Below are 24,218 nucleotides of genomic sequence, written 5' to 3' on the forward strand. Positions count from 1 at the left end.
TGTGTGACCCTGACTTGCCAAGGGTTTAAAAAAAAGAGACATAGAAATCATTATAAATTTAAGCTGCTCTTGGTCTTCCATTTTCTTCTTTTTAAGGTAAACATTATATCTTATATTAAATTTATTTTTGAAGCCTAGGATTTGTGGCTAAGGATATTTTTTGAAATATCTTAAAAGTCAGAAGGAACCTCATAGGCCATCTAGTCCATTTCTCTCGATTTCTTGATGAGGAAACAGAGGTCAGATGACTAAAGATCATATATAGGTAGGAAGTTTCAGAAGAGATTTGAACTCAGGTCCTCTTACTCCAGAGGTGGTTTTTCCTAACTGTTATTTAGTCATGTCTGAATCTTTATGACCTCTTTTGGAGTTTTCTTGGCAAAAATACTGGAGTGATTTTTCATTTCCCTTACCACCTTATTTTACATATGAGAAAACTAAGGCAAACACGGTCAAGTGATTTGCCTAGGGTCATATAGTGAGTAAATGTCTGAGGTCAGTTTCGAACTCAGTTCTTCCTGATTCCAGATCTATCACTTTCTGCCACCTGACTGCCCATCTCTTAAAGATTATCTAGCCTAAGAATATCACTGTCTTTGGTATTAGCAATTAGTAGGCACTTGTGTATGTACCAGACACTATACATACAGAGACAAAAATTAAACAGTTCCTACCCCCAAAGAATTTACATTGTTTCTTCCTGTCTAAGTTGTGTATGATGAGAAACAAAGATTTAATTAGATCATGTATGTTTTAGTGAAACTTTAAAAATTTATGCATTAATTTTGTAGAATAAAACTAATTTTTTGCTTTTACCACTATTTTACTTTCCTGAGCAGCCTTTTCTGAATTTTTAAGTCCTTCACTTAATTCTGGGCATATCATAAATAGAACAACTACTTTCAAGTTCTAATCATGTGAATTATTCACTATTACCAGTGACTTCTAATGGAGTCTCTTCTTAATAAAGAAGTTCATATTAAACAATTTAATTTTAGTAGTTTAGACAGTAAGTACTTCTTTTTAATCTCCCTTGAGTTTTAATTTCATCTCTAGTCCTCTTTTATGTAACTCACCTCTTCCTTTTAAACTTGCATGTTTAAAATTTGTTTTATTAAGAAATCCAATGACCATTAATGAAGTATTTAGAAGACACTTTGCTAGTCTCCAGGACTACAGAGACAAAAACAAAATGACATCTATCCTCAAGATTACATTATTTGAATTTCTATGCGTCTAGAAGTCTGTAGAGAATCAATAGTAACCAATTTATGTTTATTAGACATGGACTGCTTCTTATAGCAAATTAGGAGATTGTCACTGCTCTAATGAACTATAAGGAAGTGCTTAACCCTCCTCCCTAGTGATCAGGAGCCCTCAATTATGTTTGCCAGTACTATATGATTTGAGAATTGATGGTTCCAGCATGTGTCTAAGTCACAAAAATTGAATTTTTCTGAATCCAAAGCTGTTTCACTATCTTCTGTAAGAGGAATTCTGGGTGAGACTTGACTGTCTATTTTGCAGGAATTCCATGCTGCCATTTTCAATAATACAGTAGTCACCAAACTCTTTTGATCACATTCCCCTATGCTAAAATATATAAAATATGCTGATATATGTGTACTTATTGATAAATTTTATGCATGTACTATTGCACTACTATGTAATACATAATATAAAACAAACTATGCTAGGGAAACCCAGTTTGGACCAAATATATACCCACGTTGGAGAGAAAATAATTATAAGGATATATCCAAAGGAGGGGTTTATACCAAAAGCATTGGGGAAAATCTTAGATTCATACCAATAAAAGATAACTGAAAGAACTTTATAAGATGTCTTCCATAATCAAAATCATTCAAGATTCCACAGAAGACATAATAGAAATAACTGTTGGGTGAAACATAAAATAAATGTGTATGCTCATCAAAGTTAGTCATCACTTTGAACAACATATAGAGCAGAGTTCAGGTCAAAGAGGAATTTCCTATAGATGGAGAGATCCTCCAGATGTTTCTATTTGCAGATGACATTGTGCCCATTCTTCATCATGCCCCAGAACGTTGTAGATAGAACCTCTTGTAAGAGATCTGTAATCACTCAAAGGAGTTTGACTTTTCCATCACACAAAAAAGACCAAGGAGATAAAGTCTATTGCCCAGATTTAACATGCATTTTGATGAGCACATTATAAGGATTATTATCCATCAGCATCTGAGACAGATTGTACATACGAACAATGTGTTGGGCTTGAACTAAAGAAGAGGAGAGTGGGTTGCATTGTTTTTGAGGACTTGGAAAGCTTTACTGATCTCAAGCTTCCTATGAAAGCAAGGTTTTCAATATTAACACTTGACCAGTGCTGCTCTACGACAACAAAGAATGGCATACACCCACCCCTGAAGAATTCAAAATGAATATCACCCAGAGGAAAGTGGAGTGGTACACGAGAGATGTGAACAAACTATAACTTGTTCTTTGGAGTTCTTTATAATAACAGGAATATAAGGATACATGGGTGGGTCATTTAGCAACAGAGGAAAATAGGCAAATAGCTAGAACACTCCACTGCTTTCTGTGGGATGTCAGGAGAAGGCAAAAATGGCAAGAGTTGCATAGAATGGGCAAGCAGGAATGAGTGCCAACCTGCATTATTGGAGAAACTCTTAGAGTCTGTCCACTCCACTCTCCATCTTCAACTCTGCTTGGTTTCAACTCCACAGAACAAGATAGGAAGACTGTTCACTTCTTATCTCATTACTATGCTGCTAACTCAGCCTTGGGTATTAGACACCTTCCTACCTACCTCAACTTCCTTTCCTTTCTGGAGAATGGAGCATTACACTCCCACAGCTTTCTTTTATATTGGGCAGGACCTGGACTTGTCTACCTGCAGGTTGCTTGGTTCCAACTCTAGGGAAGAAGGATGCCCCTGTGTCAGGTACCCCCTGATAGCATCCCATCCCCCTTTCCAGCTTCTTTTTGTATGTCATCTTTTCCCATCAATTGTAAATTCTTTTGAGGGTGGGGAATGAATTTCTTATTTGTATCCCCAACACTTAGCATAATGCCTGGCACATAGAAGGTACTTACTAAACATTTATTAAATTGAATCCAGGGGATCACAGATCTATTTAAGTAAAAAGAATATGAAAATATATTTTAAAATGCATGAAATGAAAAAATTAGCAATAATTTAAAATCATTTTTATTTCATTAACAGTATAAAATCTTGCCCTTACTAAAAATTGTTTCACAAGAACAATAGGACTGAATATTCTTTCTAAAAATATTTAATACTTCATGACACAGCAATTTGAGAAGGTTTGGTTCTAAGTTCAATTTCTTTTATTTGGTTTTAGTGATTCATAACTGAGAAACATGTCTCATATTCCATATGGATTCATATAGAATAAATGCATCATTAGCTACATTTAACAAATCATGAAGATTATAATTCAGTCCCAATTCACTAATTTTATTAAACTCTTTTTAAAAATCTGGCAAGTATATTTCCATCTTCTGTGATATACAAACTGATTAGATTTTCAGCAAGTCAATTCAAACCCCACAGAAATTATTTGGAAGATTTGTAAACACGGTAAAAAAATTCTGTCTCCAGACTTATATACAGACCTGAAAGTTTGTAGGTAATGCATTTGTGTTTTTCTGTTTCTTGGGAGGCCGGGGGCAGGGTGGGGAGTGTGGGGGTATGTTCTATTTTGCTAAACATGATGGCACAATATATATACATGAAGCAGGAATTTAATTATTAATGACAGCAGGTATAAACCCATATTTCAGATAATTTTGATGATTAAAAATTTTTTTGCCAACTTCTTGTGAAGTTTGATTAGATTATCATTATTTTGACCTCATAATGTAGCTGACAAAATTTGTACTAGGAATAAGAGCTGTGTCCGCTCTGCAATTTTCTTTATTCTTAATTCTTTTATCTGGAGTCCACAGTGTTGTTTGTTGTTGGTTTTTTGCAAGTATCTCTCTAAGCCACTTTTCTATTTTGTGAGGATTTAGTTAAAACTAAATAATATGGTCCATAATATAAATCCACTTAACCAGGCACATAGAAGCCATGATATAAAGAACAGTTGAAGGCATCATTGTCAACTCCTCTGTATTGTAGAACTCCCACTCTTCTCTTGGGATACCTTTATGGACCATCTGTGACACCTGACATATAGACTGAATTGGGTTGCTAGTGTCAATCTGGATACAAAGTTTACATTTCTTTCCTTATTTTGGATAAAGAGGAAATAAAAGTTCTTATATTTTTCCCCCAATCTCCAATGGATCATTTTCTGTGTACCCCAGTTTGGAAATTGCTGCTCTTTTCTTCCTTTTGTGTCACAGACTGCCTCTCTTCTTTCTTTAATGAATCTAATGATTGGAGCCATCACCATAGTTTCTTTCTTCCCTAGTTTAGATTGGGAAGGAAGTATTTGGTCTATGAAGTGTCACATTCTTAAAATTGATTCAGTGCTCTGGTTTGTCTTAATTTTTATTTCATTCTTTCAGATTACAACAAAAGCAGCAGTTATTTTTGTAACTCTTCAATACAATGTTACCATTCCGGCCACAGGTAAGTATCTTTTAGAATTTACTGTTATGATGAACAGAGCACAAAGTAGCATTGAGAATTCCATAGACTCTTTGTACTTTAAACTTCATTAGTAGGAAGGAACTCTGGTGTTAAATGTTGTGTAATGCAAAATCCATTATTTTTAACTTGTATCACCCAAGTACATTGTATAGATATTAGCTTTTGTGTTTTCAGTGCTCAGATTTATTTCATTTTTTATGGGACAACTTAAGAATCCATAATGAGTGTCCATTCTTCAAATTGATATTGATATTTAACTAATTTTACATTTTCTTGTATAAAATATTTGTGTATCTATATGTAAAAGTGAGTTTTTAAATTTGTTAATATGAGGCTTAAAATATAAGCCTCAACCTATACCCCATTCCCCCTAAGTATAATGTAAGAGTTTAGATCATCTGTCATTCAAATTACACAGTACTAGGCCTATAGGAGTGAAGGTTTTGAACTTGACATTCATTTTCAAGGTATTCTACATTTTTAAAAAATGAGTTAAGAATGAATAATAGAATTAGTGATCTCCTAAATTATCTTGTAATGTCACCCAAATTACATTTTCCATTTCAGAAAGTAAGATTTTTCCAAAATTATCCCATTAAAATTAAATTTTTTTTTTTAACCCTTGTACTTCGGTGTATTGTCTCATAGGTGGAAGATTGGTAAGGGTGGGCAATGGGGGTCAAGTGACTTGCCCAGGGTCACACAGCTGGGAAGTGTCTGAGGCCGGATTTGAACCTAGGACCTCCTGTCTCTAGGCCTGACTCTCACTCCACTGAGCTACCCAGCTGCCCCCTAAATTTTTTTTTTAAAATAAAGCTTTATTAGAAAGAAATAGAAGCTTAAAGTAATATTAGATGCCATTGGATGGACAATGAGTATTAATACATTTGGAGGGGGAGTCACTCCTTTAACATGTGCAAGAACTCAGAATTATTTTTCCTTTAGGTATTCTAGTTTATTAATTATATATATTTTAGGAATCTTTAGTATAGTAACCTCATGGCCACAAAAAATTAAAAGTTGTTTCTAAGGATAGGTAGTGGTTCAGTGGATATAGAGCCAGACCTGGGAGACGGGTTCAAATTTGGCCTCAGACATTTCCTAGCTCTGTACCCTGGCCAAGACACTTAACCCGAGTTGCCCAGCCTAATTTACTACTCTTCTGCCTCAGAACCAATACTTAGTATTGATTCTAAGATAAGGTAAGGGTTAATTTTTTTTAAGTTGTGTAAGGGATAAAAAGGAATTTTCGTTGGGTGAATGTTAAAAGGTTTGGTAGCCAGGGAATTTAATAATTATCAATCCCCAATTAAAGAATAACCTCAAGTCAAAATGACTTTTATGGAAGTTTATTTACAAATGAAAACAAGAAGAGAAAATAAAGAAAAAGAGAGTACAGGATAAGTAATCTAACACACTAAGTAATTTGCCCCAGCCTCTTTGTTCAACCCAGGCAGATCTAATTAATCCTCATTCCCGGAGGCTCAGCCTTGAGCCCAAGGCTGGAGGTCTGGAGGAGTCTGGAGGGCCCCGGAGATGAACGAAGCAAAAGCTTCAGTCACAGAGTCTCTTTTGAAAGGGAAGTTTCTTTAGAGAAGATCAGAAAGATTTAATCTTTACACTCACCACATGTAGTTCTAAGGGAAAAATTTAAGAATAGTCTCACCAAGGTCTCAGGATCCCAGGTCCAGCACTCCTCTAGGTCCAAGTCATGAACAAGAAGAGCTCCTTCAGGTCCAAGACAACAACAAGAAGAGCACTCCAGGACGTTGTCACTCTCTTTTAAGAGGGCTTCTTTTGCATCACTTCCTGTGCTTTCCTCTTAATTTACGTGTCCAATCATAACAGTTGTCTCTAATGAATTTAGCTTAAGGAGAATAAAAAGGGAAAGGGAAAGATAAGAACTTCAGAAGGAATAGAATATTTCGTATTTGATTAGAATTGTGATTAGCAAGTAATAATTCAAAGTACTCAGAGATGCTCAGATTAACTATTTTTCTTATGTAGTAACATAAATCTAGACCTTTCCAGATGAAACTGAGTTTTTTCAAATCAAAATTGTAATTGCTTCTGAAGCTTTGGTTTTCAGACTTCTCCTAGGAGTAGATTACCTTGAGGGATTACTGGAGCTTAATTCTTAGTTTATTGTTTGTCTTCACAAAACCATGTTGTACTGAATGCCATTCTTAATTTCACAATCTTGATACATAATTGTGTTTGGTGTTCTTTTTGGTCTTCAGAAGAGCGTGCAACTGAAACAGCCTCTTTTTATTACTATGGCATCAAAGATTTGGCTACAGTTTTCTTCTACATGCTGGTAGCAATAATTATTCATGCCATAATTCAGGAATACGTGTTAGATGTAAGTACCAAATGTGGCTTTCTTTAAGGCTGGGTAAAGAATTATGAGATGAATTTGTTATACTTGGATTCCTAATAAATGCCTTTTATTTTTTAGAAAATTAACAGGCGTATGCATTTCTCCAAAACAAAACACAGCAAGTTTAATGAATCTGGTCAACTTAGCGCATTCTACCTTTTTTCTTGTATTTGGGGCACAAGCATTCTGGTGTCTGTAAGTATGCCTATGCTGAAACTGTCAAAGCCAAAAACCTCACATTTTAAATACCAAATAGAAATAATGTCCTATTTAAATAGTTTTCTCCATCTATAAATTAATTTTGGTTTGCTGAAAATTTAAATTTCTGCTTCTTAATATATTTGTTGGAAATTAGGAGTGAGGCTATAAATTTGAGGTGATACATTTGATATTGAACTGTATTCTATAATTAGTTTGTTGTTTTGTGTAGAATGCCATGTATTACATTTGTGGTCCCCGAATCAGGAAAATATTTTTATCTCTTGTATTCACTTGCAGGCAGTGTCTGCATTAGCAAAAAAAGATTTTAAGATAGCAATGACTTTAATACTGCTGGTGCAGAATGGTGAGACGTTTTCAGCCATTTTGCCAGCCAGGCAAAGCGCTATCCAGACAGCTTTAACAATATTGCATGCTTATTCAAAGAGTACAACCAGAACCTTACTTATACCATTCTAACTAATGGAAAAAGTAAGAACTGTTTTGTTTTAAAGGCATTTATTTATATTAATGTTTTTCTCAAAATGTGCCATCTTCCACTGATGTTTTTTAAACTATAATCTAGAAATTAGGTTTTTTCCTAAAAGTATGACATTTCTTTGGGAAAATGGCACTTTTATTTAAAGTATTCTTTGGATATGAGAATTATATTTCTGCATTAGGTTTTTAGAAGTACATTAAAGGTCTAGATGAGAGGTGCTGGGTTTAAATCTGGCCTCAGACATTTTCTAGATGTGTGACCTTGGGCACATCACTTAATCTCAACTGCCTCTCTCTTACCTCTCTTTTGCTTTCAATTTGATACTTAGTATTGATTCTAAAATAGAAGGTAAGGGTTTAAAGAAAAAAAAAAGGAAGAAATTAAATGATTGGTGAGCTATTGGTAAAAAATTGCTTTGGTTAAAGAAATGCTGCCAAGGGACAACTAGATAGCACAGTGGATAGAGTGCCAGACTTAGGGTTAGAAAGACCTGGGCTCCAATCTGGCTCAGATACTTCCTAACTGTGAGACCTTGGACAAGTCACCTAACCTCATTTCCCTAACCCTTGCTACTCTTAGGCTTAGAATTCATACCAAGACAGAAGGTAAGGGTTTTTGAAAGGAAGGTAGGAAAGAAAAGAAACAAAAACAAACAAAAGCCACTTTAACAATTTCAGAGTAAATGTCAAGGTTGCCTCAACCAAAAATGCATTTTCTTTCTATTTTTTGTAATCTATTATCCCTCCATTTGTTATAAATTGGTTACTTTAATGACATTTTCCATGAAATTAGTACAGGTAGACTTATTATTAATGAAGACATGCAGAGACAATTTCCACATTCAAGAACAGTGTTTTATTGATTTACAGTAAATCCTGTTAAATGAAATTTCCTATGTATTTTTATTGGTCCATGTGGGAGTTAGTCTATGCAGACATTATTGTTTTGAATTTACATTTTTTGTTATATCAATATAAATTATATATTTTTGTTATCTATATAAAATATATATCTTAACTCGTTGAAGAGTTACAAAGATTTTCTATATCCGCAAAATAATGGATTTAAAAATCTATTTCAATAAAGGGGTAGGTAGCAAAGGTTGCAGAATGTTCCTTTCCCAAGAAAGAAAGCTTAAAATAAATAGGTCCGCCTGAGCCCAGAGTACCTAAATGGTGGGAGGGTCTAAGAAATCCAAGAAGTGGAAATGGAGCTCTCCCAAGCTGACATCCTATAGCAAGAGCAAACGCCTTATAATTGATATGCCTCCCTCTCTAGATGGCATATTTTTTACATCTTGTCAAATTTATTAAAATGGGTTTCTACCTTCATAAGTATTTACAAGAACAAATCATCTTTCTTTTGAACTATTAGGAAATAACTACTCAATGAAAATAAAGTCATATACATTAGAATAGACTTTAAAGTGCTTTTCTTTTTTTCAAAGCTAGTTAGCCTAACCATCAACCAGGCAATAATATAGTTTATGTATTTTAGATAACTATTTCATTATACTAGATTATTTTTTAGGAACATCAACAAAAATGTTGACCACCTTGAGCACCTTAAAGCCATAAGAAACTTTAGGATTAGTTTAATCCCTTTTTTTTGTCACTTGGTGTGATAGGGTTTGGACATCAAAGAAATAGAAATCATTTTCTTTTTTTCTTTTTGAGTTATCTTCTGTAGGCTAATTTTTATATCAATGCTATCTTAGGAGAACTTCATCTCAGATCCAGCTATACTGTGGAAATCCTACCCCCTTACCCTGATGACGTAAGTTGTTTTTGATCTACTTTTATCAATTTTTAAAAAATGGTTCTATCACATGTTAATTACAGTATTCCTTGCTCTTGGCCCTTTTATTATGTTCTTCTTCCTTTTATTCTTGTTACTTTTTTCACTTATTTCTTCCAATCCTCTTGCCTTTTTTATCTTTAGCTTTGATTCATTCATTCCTTCTTCATGTTTCTTTTTCATCTTTTAAACTCAAATCAGCCCCCCTTCTTCCACAATCCTTTTCCCATAGTGATTTCTTCCTTCTCTGAATTCCCATCACTCTTATACTCTGTACCATTCACTTTAAAAGTTAATTACATACTATGCAGTATGCTTCTCTGATTGTTAAATATACATCAGTTTTGCCACCTCAGCAGGATCATAAGTTCTTGAGAGCAGAAAATGTCTCTTACACTTCTTTTTATATTACTTACATTGCTTGACAAATAGGAGTATTCCATAATAATCAACATAACAAGTAGATGTGGGTAGGTAGAGAAAGAGAAATGTAAAAATCAAAAGAGGAACTGTATGGGCATGTTCTTTGCCCATTCGTGTTTTTTAATCATCTGTGTTTGCTAAAATGTTCATTGCAACTGAGTCATTTTTTGCCCAACTGCATTTTATCCAAGGGTTCCTGAAAACCTTCAAAAGTGCCTATTATATGTGCCCTTTCTCAGATTTACATATCTAAACTCTCCACCCTAATGCTGCTCCACTGTCTTTCTCCTATGGAACATTTCTTTGGCTTCTCTTCCTCTGGTTGCTGCCTTCTTATTGCAAGAATCTTCTCCTTCCTTCCTTCCTTCCTTCTTTACCCTAAAACTAAATCAGTGTCTCATCCTTTCAGCTTTAGTTTCTCTGTGCTTTCCAATTAGCTGCCCTGATGAACTTATCAGGTTTATGGACTAATGAAAGAAGACTAGATTTCTTTTATAGCAATTTGTATCATAGCCAATAGACCTATAGAGACAGTACCTTTTTGTTTAATAAGCCTAAAAAAAGACTGCAAAAAAGGGATTTCAGGACTGATTACAAGGCAAGTGAGTCATGGGGATCTGTTTTGAGGGTCAGTAGAGTATTGGAAAGATAGCCCTCTCTAATCATACCTCTTATATCTATGAAATACAGATATAATAGTGGCATGATAGATAACTTTATATCTACGGTTGACCGTGACTTTCAATATTTGTCTTACTCTGTATTCTTTAAATATATTATGTTTTTAAATTATTATTTCACTTTCTTGTGTTGTGCAGATTTCAAATGAAGTTTTTCTACATATCACAGCTGGCTTACTGGTTTCATGCTTTTCCCGAGCTCTACTTCCAGAAAACCAAAAAAGTAAGCTGGACAATGTATAATTTTAAAAATTATCTTACTATCAATTTTTTTTTATTTCCTGGAGGACCTTTTTTTTTAAATTATACCCAGTTTCATTTTTATTCACATTATCCTTCCTTCTGCTTACCCTTCCCAAACCTCCCTTCCCTAAAAAAAGTTTTCTCCACACTAGAACATAAGTTTGGGTCATTCATTTGGTTTTAATGTTACTCAAACACTTTAAGGGCTAATAATTACACATTTTGAAAGGTGATAATGGTCATAACTTTACTATTATTTGGTTTTTTTAAGATAACATTTTTACCTTGACTTAGGATTTCAACTATACTATAATTGCCATCAGTAAGTCACTTCTTAGTTGTGTTATGTGGACTAAGACATTAAGTGAATGAAAATAAACAGTTCTATGTAAATCTTAAAAAGAATTCAAAAGTGAATGAAGTAGGGGGCAGCTGGGTAGCTCAGTGGATTGAGAGTCAGGCCTAGAGATGGGAGGTCCTAGGTTCAGATCTGGCCTCAGACACTTCCCAGCTGTGTGACCCTGGGCAAGTCACTTGACCCCCATTGCCTAGCCCTTACCACTCTTCTGCCTTGGAGCCAATACACAGTATTGACTCAAAGACAGAAGTTAAGGGTTTAAAAAAAAAAAAAAAAGAATTTATACTGTGTATTAGTTCCAGGGCAGAAGAGGAGTGAGGGCTAGGCAGTGGTAGGTAAGTGGGTCTGAGGCTAGATTTGAAACCAGGACCTTCCATCTCTAGACCTGGCTCAATCCACTGAGCCACCTAACTGTGTTGTTTTTGACCAACATCTTATTCTTTAAAAAAAAAAATTTGCAAAATAAATGGATCCTATTTTTAAAGTTTGAAAAGTTGTGGTTTTTTTCTTAAACATATAAGTATAGTTCTTAAGTAAAACATATAATTGACTTTAGTTTTTAAATATTTTGTTTTCTTTCAATTACATGTAAAAGCAGTTTTTAACATTTCTTTTTAAAATTTTTGAGTTCCAAATCCTTTCCCTTCCTTCCCACTCCTCTCATTGAGGAAGCACAACTGATTTTCTAGTCTTTTTACAGCCAATACTTTTCTGAAGACAGACTCTTATACTCCAAAAATTCTTTGCCAGTTTTTTTCCCAAAACCTCTAAAATTTTCCTCATTACCTTCCACTAAAATAAAGCTACTTCTGCTCTCAAACTCTTTTCCCATTTGCACTGGACTTTTTATTATGTCTAATCTGTTCTTTTCCTTCCATATCCTTATGCTTTTATTCACATTGAATTCCTCATCCACTTTTCTATTTCTGCTTCTAGGATTACGCCAATTCCTCTATGCCTTATTTGCCTTTCTACACTTCAAAATTAATCAAGCTCCTTCTTGCTCTTTTCAGAACTCCTTAAAAATCCCCCTTCATTCACCAAACTCAGCCTAATGATACATAATAATGTAGCTAATACGCAAAGTGTTTTAAGGACTTGATTTGCATTCCCATTTGATCCTTAGCAACCCTATGAGATCATAAATGGTATTGTCTCCCATTTTATAGATGAGGAGATCGAACCTTAGAGAATATATGGCTTGACAGTGTTCACACATCTTATAAGCTTTGGATTTTGGAGCTGAACTATCTCTTCTGACTCCAGCACTTTTTATATGTGCCTTGTGAGGGACTGTAAAACTATTTCTTGACACAGGAAAGTAGTAACTCAGGGCAGCTAGGTAGCTAAATGGTTACAGAACAAGACTTGGAGTTGGGAGTCTTATGTTCAAATCTGGCCTCAGATACTTCCTCACTATGTGACCCTGGGCAAGTCATTTAACCCCTGTTGCCTATCCCTTACCACTCTTCTGCCTTGGAACCAACACACAGTATTGATTCTAAGACAGAAAGTAAGGATTTTTTTAAAAAAATAGTAATTCATGGTTGTTGGCTACTGATTTCTTTTTTCTTTTATATTTCTTTTGCTTGTTTTATAATACTACCCTTCAGTGATATTCTCTGCTAAACTTGTGGCTGCAATGGAGTATATATAAAAATCAGCACATAGTTCATTTTGAAAAAATAGAATGTTGTCACTCATGTGTATGTAAAAAATAAGGTTGAAGCAGCTTTACTCTTTTTTTAAAAATCTTTTAATTAAGATGTTTTTATTTTTAATTAATTAATTTTTTGTTCTTAATTTTATTTATTTACTTAATTTATGATTTTTATCCATGTTCTTTCCCTTCCCCCTCCCAGAGCTGATGCACAATTCCATTGGGTTTTACATGTATCATTGTTCAAAACCCATTTCCATATTATTAACATTTGCAATAGAGTGTTCCTTTAAATTCAACATCCCCAATCATGTACCCATCGAACCATGTGATCAATCATGTTTTTTTTTCTCCCGAGTTCCTCTGATTGTCCTGGGTCATTGCATTGCTGCTAGTAGAAAAGTCCATTACATTTGATTGTACCATAATGTATCAGTCTCTGTGTACAATGTTCACCTGGTTCTGCTCCTTTCGCTCTGCATCAATTACTTAAGATGTTTTTAGATCAGGAAATAAAAAAATTAAAGATTATGACCATAATTTGCAATGACACTTCCACCCTCAATGTTGTCATTAATGATCTTAAAATTTTCTACTATACCAATAATATCTTAGATAGCACAGTGGCAGAATGTCACGTGGTCTAAAAGGGACCCCAGTGACCATCTAGTCCAGTGATTCCCAAAGTAGGTGCTGCAGCCATCCAGGGAGGCGGTGATGGCCACAGGTGCATTTATCTTTCCTATTAATTGCTATTAAAATTTTTAAAAATTTAATTTCCAGGGGGCTAAGTAATATTTTTTCTGGAGAGGGGGTGGTAGGCCAAAAAAGTTTGGGAACCACTGCTGTAGCCCGAGGGGAATGGACCAGATTAGCATGGTAGACACCATCTCTGGCCACATTGCCCCTTGGACACTGGATGGGCCTATAGGATATGGGCTGTCACAATAAAAAGACCAGTCCTATAATTCTGGGGAATCCTGAAATCATTAACTCTTTGTTCCCTGAACCAGAATGAGTAACCTAGCCCTGAATCTCTGCCCAACAATCATTCTTCCCACCACCTATCTCCGCTTCTTGGAACGCAGCACTCCATAGACACTATACTCTACCTTTTCAGTTTATGCTCCTTCTCCTCCCAGTTCTTGTTCATCTTCTGTGCCATTTAAACCTTGTCCTTATTAGGGAGCATCTAGAGCAGTGATTCCCAAAGTGGGCGCCCCCGCCCCCTGGTGGGTGCTGCAGTGATCCAGGGAGGCGGTGATGGCCACAGGTGCATTTGGGGGCGGTGAATAACTGTAAGGGGGCTGTGATAGTATGTGACAGGGGGAGCTAAGTAATATTTTTTCTGGAAAGGGGGTGGTAGGCCAAAAAAGTTTGGGAACCACTGATCTAGTCCAACTCATCCCCAAAAGGTAATCAATCCCTAACATAACATTCTCAACAAATGGTTGTCCAGCCTCTGTTTGAATGACTAAAGGTGAAATATCCTATTCTATTTGGGGGTAGCTCTAATTATCAAGAAGCTTTCATGGTTTTGTTTGTTCATTTTTAAACCCTTACCTTTCATCTTAGCATCAGTTCTAAGGCAGAAGAGTGGCAAGGGATAGACAAGTGAGATTAAGTGACTTTCCTAGAGTTACCCGTCTAGGAAGTGCCTGAGTCCAGATTTTAACTCAGGACCTCCTAACTCCAGACCTGGTGCTCTTAACTACTCTGGCACCTTCCTGCCTCTGGAAATTTTCCTTGTCATCAGTCCTCCATTTCCCTCCTTGAAATGTTTATCTATTGTGGGGCCAGACAGAATTAAGTCACACCTCACTTGAATAGTATAGCCCTTCCTGGACTCATACATTTGTACATCAGTATTGTTCCCTCCAGGATTCTTTCCCAGTTCTTTTGATCTATCTCCATGTGACAAAGACTCCAAGCCATTCACCTTCCACATGGCTCTCCTCTGGACAATCTCTATTTTTCTTCCTTAACTGTGACTAGATCAAAGAACAAAGGGCTTATCACCTCATTTCTTGAAGCTTTTCCTCTCATTGAAACCCAACAGAGCATTAATTCAACTGCCATGACCTGCTAATAATATATTTGTGGTTTGCAGTCTGCTAAAAAGGCCCATGACGGGGGCAGCTGGGTAGCTCAGTGGATTGAGAGTCAGGCCTAGAGACCGGAGGTCCTAGGTTCAAATCTGGCCTCAGCCACTTCCCAGCTGTGTGACCCTGGGCAAGTCACTTGACCCCCATTGTCTACCCTTACCAATCTTCTGCCTAGGAGCCAATACACAGAAGTTAAGGGTTTAAAAAATAAATAAAAAGGCCCGTGACTCTTTTCCAGACAAATATATCTATGCAGCTTTGCCTCTCATATCTTGTACTTGTGAAGTTGAAATTTTGAACCCAGCTGTAAGACTTTACATTTTACCTTCTCATATTCAGCCCAATATTTTTAGTCTATCAAGATCTTTTTGGATCCTGACTCTTTAGGTCCAATATATTGGCTAGAGCTGAAAAAGGTTTGTATAATCTAGAAATGAGATGAGCATCCTATCCATTCTTACATCCAAGTCTTTGACAAAAATATTGAAGAGTAAAAGGCTGCTGTGCACATTTCTGGAGCACCATATTGGAAACTGCCTTTAAAGTTGATAATTAATCATTAGTGACTACTCTTAGAATACAGCCATTCATTAATCTAGCCAATTGTATTTATCTTGTGGCCCATGTCTCCATTTTCTACAAGAAGAGCAGGACATTTTTATAAAATTTATTGCTGAAATCTAGATAAATTATGTTCCTAGCAGTCTCTGATCAGCCAGTTTAGTTAACCCTATCAAAAAAGGAAATAAGGTTAGTCTAGCATGAACTGTTCTTTTTTTTTTTTTTTTTTTTTTTTTAAATAGCAACCCTTACTTTCTATCTTAGAATCAATACTGTATATTGTGATTCCAAGGTATAAGAGCAGTAAGGTTTAGGCAATGAAGGCTAAGTGATTTGCCCAGGATCACACAGCTAAGAAGTATCTGAGTTCAGAATTGAACCCAGGGCCTCCTCTCTCTAGGCCTGGCTCTCAATCCACTGAGCCATTTAGCAGCCCACGTTGGCTCTTTGTATTCACTACTTCCTTTTCTAGATGTTTGTTATGCATTTCTTGAATAAGTCTAGAAGTTTGACAGAAAAAGGAATTGGGCAGATCCTTGGTACAGGTCACCAACTCAATACTCTTCAGTTTTTTGAAAATTGCAGTATTTGCCTGTCGGTCTCAGTGTGTTTCCAGTTATCCCTGATGGTATTTAGTCTTCACATCCTCCAGGTCTCAGGAACTAAGGGTGTAATTCACCTGGACCAGGAGAGATGGATTCACCAGTGGCAACTAAATGTCCTCTCATCAATTCTTCCTTATTTGAGTTGTCAGGGGAAGAATCAAATCACCTTTGCATTCCCTCTGTTGTTATCAAGCCCCTAAGTAATAACTTCAGCGTTCCTTCAACTGTCACCCACTATTAGCATTTTCAAAACAAAACAAAACAAAAAAAATTATCCCTTGCTTACCTTACCAGCCTCAACTCTTTCTGAGATTTAGCACTGTTTTTTGACAATGCCATATTCTTCCATATACCATTATGTGTTCTTGCTTCTATCTACATATTTTTATTTATTTATTTATTTATTTTAAGCCCTTGTACTTCGGTGTATTGTCTCATAGGTGGAAGATTGGTAAGGGTGGGCAATGGGGGTCAAGTGACTTGCCCAGGGTCACACAGGTGGGAAGTGGCTGAGGCCGGGTTTGAACCTAGGACCTCCTGTCTCTAGGCCTGACTCTCACTCCACTGAGCTACCCAGCTGCCCCCTATCTACATATTTTTTAAAAGCTCTTATTTCACCAAAACTTCTCTCCAAAGTTTCCACTGCTCTTTGAAGCATCCAGACCAGTGGCCTTTTCTCTGTCTTTCATCTTCTTGACCTCTCTGGAAGCTGTGATGCTGGGTGATTCCCCATCTTTTCTAGATTTCTGTGACACTTCTCTCTGTTTTTCTTGTTGTTCCTAGTTTTCTTTGCTGTATCATCATCCTTTCCCTTAAATAGAAGTATACTTCAGTGCAGTGTCCCAGGCCTTCTCTCTCTACAGCCACCCTCTTAGTGAGCTTATCATCTCCCATGAATTTAATTATGTCTGTGCAGATAACTCCCAGAGCTAACCGTGGGCCCTCCATCGCACTCTGTCACAATAGCTTACTAGATGACCCCATGCCTCCAGTCTCTTCTCTCTCTATGCCATCTTCCACACAGTTAAAATGTTTGTCCTAAAGCACAGCACTAAGCCACATGTTACTCCCCTGTTCCAGGGACTCCCTACTGTTCCAAGATGATATACAGTCTCCTGTTTGGGACATTTAAAGCCCTTTATGACTTCTTCCTAATTATTCCCCTTCATGGCACTGTCCTACAATTTAAAATACTCTATTTACTATTATTTGTACATAGCATTCCATTTCCCAACTCTTTGTCTATGTCTTTGCATAGGCTCTTCCCCCATGCCTGCAAAGTACTCCTTTGAGGGGTCTGCTTCTTAGAATACCCAGTTCATTTGAAAATTCAACTCATTTAAGTCATTCAACACCTAGCCAGAAGCAGCTAGGTGACTCAGTGGATGGGGAGCCAGGCCTAATGATATAAGGTCCTGGGTTTAAATCTGGCCTCAAACACCTCCTAGCAGTGTGACCTTGGGCAAGTCACTTAACACCCATTGCCTAGCCTTACTACTCTTCTGTGTTCTAAGACAGAAAGTAAGCTTTAAAAAAAAAGAAAGAAAGAAAGAAAATTTAACTCGGGTAACCTCCAACATGAAGCCTTTCCTGTCCTCTCACCAATCCCCATCCCAAATTTATATTTACTAATATGTATATACATTGTTCTCCCCCTGCCCCATTTGAGTGTTTATGCATGTATCATTGGTAGGAGAAAGAAAGTGAATAATCTTTTATATGCCACCTATTATATACCAGGCATTATGTGTTACTCTTAACCTCATTTGATCCTCCCAGGAACCTTGCAAAAGCAGGTGATGTTATTATCCCCCTTTTACATTTGAGGAAATTGAGTCAGAAAAAATGTAAGATTATTTATCCAGTGTCACACAGCTATTAAGTGTCTGTGGCAGATTTGAACTCCCACAATGCTGCTAGCTGCTTCATTCCTATTTTTTTCAAGCTGACTTTTCCTATAGAATTTTAGTCTATGGAATCCTACATATTATCCCTTTAAACCTTTTGAAATCTATTCTTTCAAAATCTAGGGCACATGCACTATTCTTCCCTGTTTCCTCTGAATTTTTCTTGAGTTGTAAGCAATGTGTCTTCTTTCACATTGGAAGGAAGGAGAGAACATGGATTGCAAAATGTTAGAAAATGATTATTAAAAATTGTATCATTGTGTAAAAAAAATTAAATATTTAAAAAAATCTAGGGTACATGCGATCCTTTTGGGCAATGCCTTCTGGATTTCTTCCAGTAATATGATTTGTGGCCAGGTGAATCACCAATAGTTCTCCACTTTGACAAATCCTGAAAGGTTCAGTTTAATATCTTGCACCCACAGGCCAGAAATAAAGCAGAGTCTTTGGTATTGTTCTCAGGTCACTGAATAGCTTCAGCAGACGATCTTTTCTTGATAGCTTCTGGGGCTCTATTTTATCATTCTTTGGAGGACAAGAAGCTGCTTCTTTATTGAAGCACTGAATTTCTTCCCCTTTGGGGAAAACCTCAAATTGTGTATATAGTTGTACTGTTCTGTCCCTTCCTCCTTTTTGTCACATTCTTCCATCCTCTTAATGTAAGACTAAGGTTTCCTGGGCCAGGAATGATCCTTTTTTCATCCTCAAAGCCCCACTTCCAGCTCTTGGTTTGGGGAATAGGGTAGAATAAGGCTGGCTCTGATACCTTGGAGTATGGAGAGATGTTTCTTACATCCGTTCACCTTTTCTACAAGGGAGATGAGCTACACTTAGAACATAGATAATTGCCACCTACGGCAGAAATACAAACATGCACTTGGTGCATGGCCCTTCACATTTTACCCTATTTTGCATAATATTTTAAATACTCAATCTTGATTTTTTTTTAGCTCCTTATTGGTTTTTCTACCTAACTTTCTAGGCACATCTATCTGCTTGCATGGTTTTAGATATGTTCGTGTTCACAGACTTAATATCTTTTATATCCAGCCTGGTCTCTGTTTATCTATATCCTTTGCATCCTTATATTAATATATTCAACAAGTTTCTTCAGTTGCTGGGATGGAGAAGGACAGTTCAATGTAATCACTGATTTTTGTCCCAGAGCCTCACCTCATGTTCACCAGTTCCAGGTGGAATTCATCCAGAGCTGCCATCTAATTTTTATAGGATCATTTGCATAACTCAGAAGCAACTAAAACTATTTTTAACACCTATATGTGACAGTTGAAAGTAACTGTTTGAAGTAATTAGCATAATTTGCAAGTAGCAGCTGCATATGTGTTAAACAGTTACTTAAAATTTACTCTATGAAAGTTATTTTAGGAAGACACTGTCTGGAAAGAATTGGTAAAATGGGTGACTCGAGCAGCGATTGCTTTGAAATGCTCCCACTGGTGCATAGAAAAAAACTGCTAGTGGCAGTTCAAGAGGTCTGCCAATGACAGATAATGTATCTTTTCTCTTCAAAGGGGAAAACATAGAATCTCAGAGACTCACTTTGTAAAGAATTTTTAAAAAAAATTATAATCAAGAAATAGACATATTTATTGCTGCTTACGTGAAATGCTTTTTAGTTTAAGTGTAAACATCAGTAAATACCACCCATGAGAAAAGAATATATAGACAATAGAAAACAACCAATGTGTTGAAGTTGAATATTTGGAAGTGTCTTCCCAATCTCAAAGAGAGGTATATGACTTATTCAGTAAGTCAGGAAATTCCCTAAGGCACTGAGAAGTTAAGGGACTTGTCCAAGTCATTCAGCTAATATTAAAGTCAGTATTTGAATCTAAATCTTCCTGACTCCATGCACTGAATTCTACCTACTATACCACTGTTTGTTTGTTGTTGTTGTTGTTGTTTTTGGGGGAGGGGGGTATTTTGTTTTGCTTTTATTATTCTTTTTTTTTTTAATTTAGAATATTTTTCCATGGTTACATGATTCATGATTTTCCCCCTCCCCCATCCCAGAGCTGACATGCAGTTCCACTGGGTTATATATGTATCATTGTTCAAAACCTATTTCCATGTTTTTTATATTTGCAGTAGAGCTATCTTTTAACTTAAAAACTCTAATCATATCCATATTAAAACTACATGATTGACCATATGTTTTTCTTCTGCATTTCTGCTCCCACAGTTTTTACTCATAAATTCCTCTAGATTGTCCTGGATCATTGCATTGCTGCTAGTAGAAAAGTCCATTACAATCAATTGTGCTACAGTGTATCAGTCTCTGTGTTCAATGTTCTCCTGGTTCTTTTAGTTCTGCCTCACTTCCTGGAGGTTGTTCTAGTTCATATGGAATTCCTCCAGCTCATCATTTCTTTCAGTACAATACTATTTCATCACCATCAGATACCACAATTTGTTCAATCATTCCCTAATCGATGGACAACCCCCTCATTTTCCAATTGCCAATTCCAAATTTCCAATTTTCATTTTCCAATTCTTTGCCATCACAAAGAGTGCAACTCTGAATATTTTTATACAAATCTTTTCCCTTATTATCTCTTTGGGGTACAAACCCAATGGTATAGCACCCTGTTTCTTGAAAACTACCCTTTTAAAAACTGGTCAGTATGCCATGATAACATAAAAGTTTTTGAAAGCTAGTTGAAGAATACCAGAATGAATTTTACACATTTTAATTGTATAGTGATTATAATAATGGTTTGAGAAATTGGAAAGGTAAGCCTAAAAATTAATTTACATTGCAAATATGCTTCCTCTAAAGTATCAAGAAAGGTTAATAAGAATATTCTTGCTAAGGAGCCCAGAATCCACAGAATATATCATATTGCAAAAAACTTTGAAGATAATTCTTAAGATTTAAAAAATTGGGTAGGAAACCAAAAATAGCAAGCTCTAAGCCACTTCTGTATTATTCTAAAGTTTCTGTATACTAAGTCTATACTATAACTATAGAGGGAAACGCTTAAAAGAAATTATCTGCTAGATAGTTCTGGCCCCAGAAAGATACAATGGAGAGATTTATGATGGTGTAGGCTGGCATTGCCCATTCACCTTCCTCTGCAATTATCAGTTGATATAGCGGAAGTACTGAACTGGAATTTGACTTAGGTACCAATTGATTTTCTCTTAGCAAATTTGGACCTTTTATTTCTCTTGGGTTGGAATTTGAGATTAGAAAACAGGAGAAATGGATCTGCCTTGAAAAACAACACAATTTTGAATTTCTTCGACTTGAAAATAGTTTCCTGCCATTTTTAGAAACAGAATATGAAGTGACATAGATTTACCCTACATAAGCAAAAAGTATCTGGGGGGGAGGTAAGGGATTTAAATGTTTCAAGCAATGTTCTCTGCTTAGTAAGCACTTTCTTTGTTTTGTTTTCATTTTATGTTATTAGAGTTCCTTCTTTGGAATCTAAAGCTTATATTTCTTCATCCCCAAGAAATTCAGTCACTTGTTGAAGAAAAAAAAAATGATACACTCCCATTAGAAATACTAAAAATTCCTTTAGTTTATTTTTAACTTGGGATACTAATCTTCAAAGTAGCACATTGGATAAAACATCCAGATAAACATGTTCTAATGTATGTCTTAGAATTTTATAACTAGTTTTTTGTATTCATGGGCTCCAACAGTTAGTGAAACTGGAACTGTACAATATTGAAATTTTATAGTGGAAAAGAAAAGAAAGATTATAGGGAATAAAACTCAATGGTTCAATACCTCTGACCATCTAGAAAATGTTGAGTCATGGAAGGTGAGTCATTTGGGAAAATTGTATTCATTGTAGAGGTCCAACAAGAGTGTTTTTTCCAAGTGATTTACAACATCTTTCTTCCATTTGAAGAACCTCTGCAGATATTGTACTGTCTGTGGACTCCTGAGGGAAAAACATACTATGTAGCACAGTTTATCTCTCTGGGTAGCTTGATGTGTGTATACTTGATGAAAGGAAGGACAAAAAATTATTTATAGCATATTATGGTGACTATAATTCACACGCTTTGTAGAATGGGAAGAAATATTAGAAATTAATAAGTGTTTTGTCAATAAGTCAGATGTTTCATATTCTGGAATCTTGCCTATGCTATTAATTTTTTGAACTTGGAATAGTTTCCCATGTACCCACTCTTAATCCCTTAAGATCAAGCTTCCTTAAGATACCAGTTCCTCTACATGTCCTTCCCTGCCCCTCAGCTAAAAGTGATTATTCCTTATCGTTATCATAACAATTTGTTTTTACCACCAGGTACTTTCAGAGTTCTGTTATATTTATGTATTTGTCTTTTTTCCACTGAGAACAGTGTCTTCATCTTTGACATACTACCCTTAAATCTAAGCACATAAAGCAAGAACACTTTGATAATATAGAATTTTCACTGAATAGATGCCCAGTAAATATTAAGTGAATTAAATTGAATCTAGGCCAAATTCCTTGTTTTAGAGATGAGGTCCAGAAAAGCTAAGCAATTTTATTGAGTTTGCACTGCTAGTTAGTAGCAAGGGCAATAACAAGCACTGGTTTTTTTACTCCAATCCAGTGTAATTACAGGTTGCCATTTAATTATTTCAGATGAACATACAAATACAAATGTTAGTTAATACAAACTGAGAAATAAATCATAGAAAAAGATTCGGAAAAGTAAAATGGGAAGCAGTCATTTTACTCCAATATCGAACAAAAAATATTTGAGCATCAGTCATCCATGTACCCAGTAGCTTGTTGGAAAGTGACACAAGGGAAATATGACAAAAGTCTTTCTCTTTAACAGCTTGCATTCTAGTCAAGGGTAAATATTTACACTTTAGATGATTAATCATTATAAAATAGGATTTCACTTAATCTTCACATCTAACGGATCTATTACTTCTTCAAAATAGGCCTAAATAACTAATTACAAAGAATATTGTATTCGTTGAAGAATATGAGAACTCTTTTATGCTGGTCCTCTATCCCAGAGAATGAATGGCATTTTAAGCATCAAAAGAATGCTATCAGAAATGTCAGGATTTGTTAAAACCACAGAACCAGTATCATAGAATTTGCGTGTTGGAAGGGATCTTGGGGAACATCCAGTCTGACCCATGTCCAAAAAAAGAATCCCTTCTACATACATACCAGAGAGGGATCATTCAGCCTTTGCTCAAAATCCCACATTCAGAAGGAGCTCTTAGCTATTGAGGCAAATGAAGCATTCTATTTCGAATAGCTTCCATTATTAGAAAACTTTGCTTTAAAGCTAAATTTGCTTCTTTTCAGTCTCCTTCTATTGTTCCTAGTTTTACCTTTGGGGACCTATTAGGGGGAAAAAAAATCAAATCCCTCTCCCAGATATCCTTTTAAATAACTGAAGACAACTGTCACATCTCTCCAATAGTTCTCCAGTTTTTTGGTCCAAATCTGTGATTTAATTGGTGTAAGGAAATTTGCAGTAAAAAAAAAAAAAAAAAAAAAAAAAATTGCCTATACTGTTCTGCAGACCTAGCTAAGTTAACATCAGACTATTAATGAAGAAAGATTCTTTGGTTCTGAACATTTAAGCGATATCCAATCCATCATCTAATAGTCCTCTCTCCCTTTTTACTTACAGAGCATCATGAGAGGTTTTTATCACATGCTTTGCTAAAATATATGTGAATTAGAGCATTCCACTGATCTACAAATTTAATAATTCCATCATAAAAGGAAATTAATTTAGCCTGGCATGACCTATTCTTTTTTTTTTTTAACATAGAACAAACTTGATTTACACAGAAAATTCAGGGAAATGAATTGCATATGAGCTCTTAGATAATCCAGAGAAGCAAATTCCCCCTTCTCTTTTGGGGTATGAGCATTTCATGACCTGTTCTTAATGAAACCATACTAGTTCTTTGTTATCACTTCCTTTTAGATGATCAGTAATGATCTCATTTTTTTTTTTAACCTTTGCCTTCTGTCTTAGAATTGATACTATGTATTGGTTATAAGGCAGAAGAGTGGTATGGGCTAGGCAGTTGGGGCTAAGTGACTTGCCCAGGGCCACACAACTAGGAAGTGTCTAAGGCTAGATTTGAACCCTGGAACTCCCATCTCTAGATATGTCTATTCACTGAGCCACCTAGCTGCCCCAGTAATAATCTCTTTAATAA

The 24,218-nt window shown here is 35.8% G+C and overlaps 1 protein-coding gene across 1 annotated transcript in view; it reads left to right on the forward strand.

The window, feature by feature from the left end:
- Positions 1–24,218, forward strand: part of TRAM1 (translocation associated membrane protein 1) — a 43,815-nt gene that overhangs the window by 9,886 nt on the left and 9,711 nt on the right. The window contains exons 2-6 of the mRNA XM_044665920.1: positions 4,543–4,606; positions 6,868–6,989; positions 7,086–7,202; positions 9,425–9,483; positions 10,746–10,830. Of these exons, the coding sequence (XP_044521855.1) occupies positions 4,543–4,606; positions 6,868–6,989; positions 7,086–7,202; positions 9,425–9,483; positions 10,746–10,830 (447 nt within the window). The remainder of the gene's footprint in view (positions 1–4,542; positions 4,607–6,867; positions 6,990–7,085; positions 7,203–9,424; positions 9,484–10,745; positions 10,831–24,218) is intronic.

This window comes from Gracilinanus agilis, chromosome 1 (genome assembly GCF_016433145.1).
Source record: "Gracilinanus agilis isolate LMUSP501 chromosome 1, AgileGrace, whole genome shotgun sequence".
Taxonomy (NCBI): domain Eukaryota; kingdom Metazoa; phylum Chordata; class Mammalia; order Didelphimorphia; family Didelphidae; genus Gracilinanus; species Gracilinanus agilis.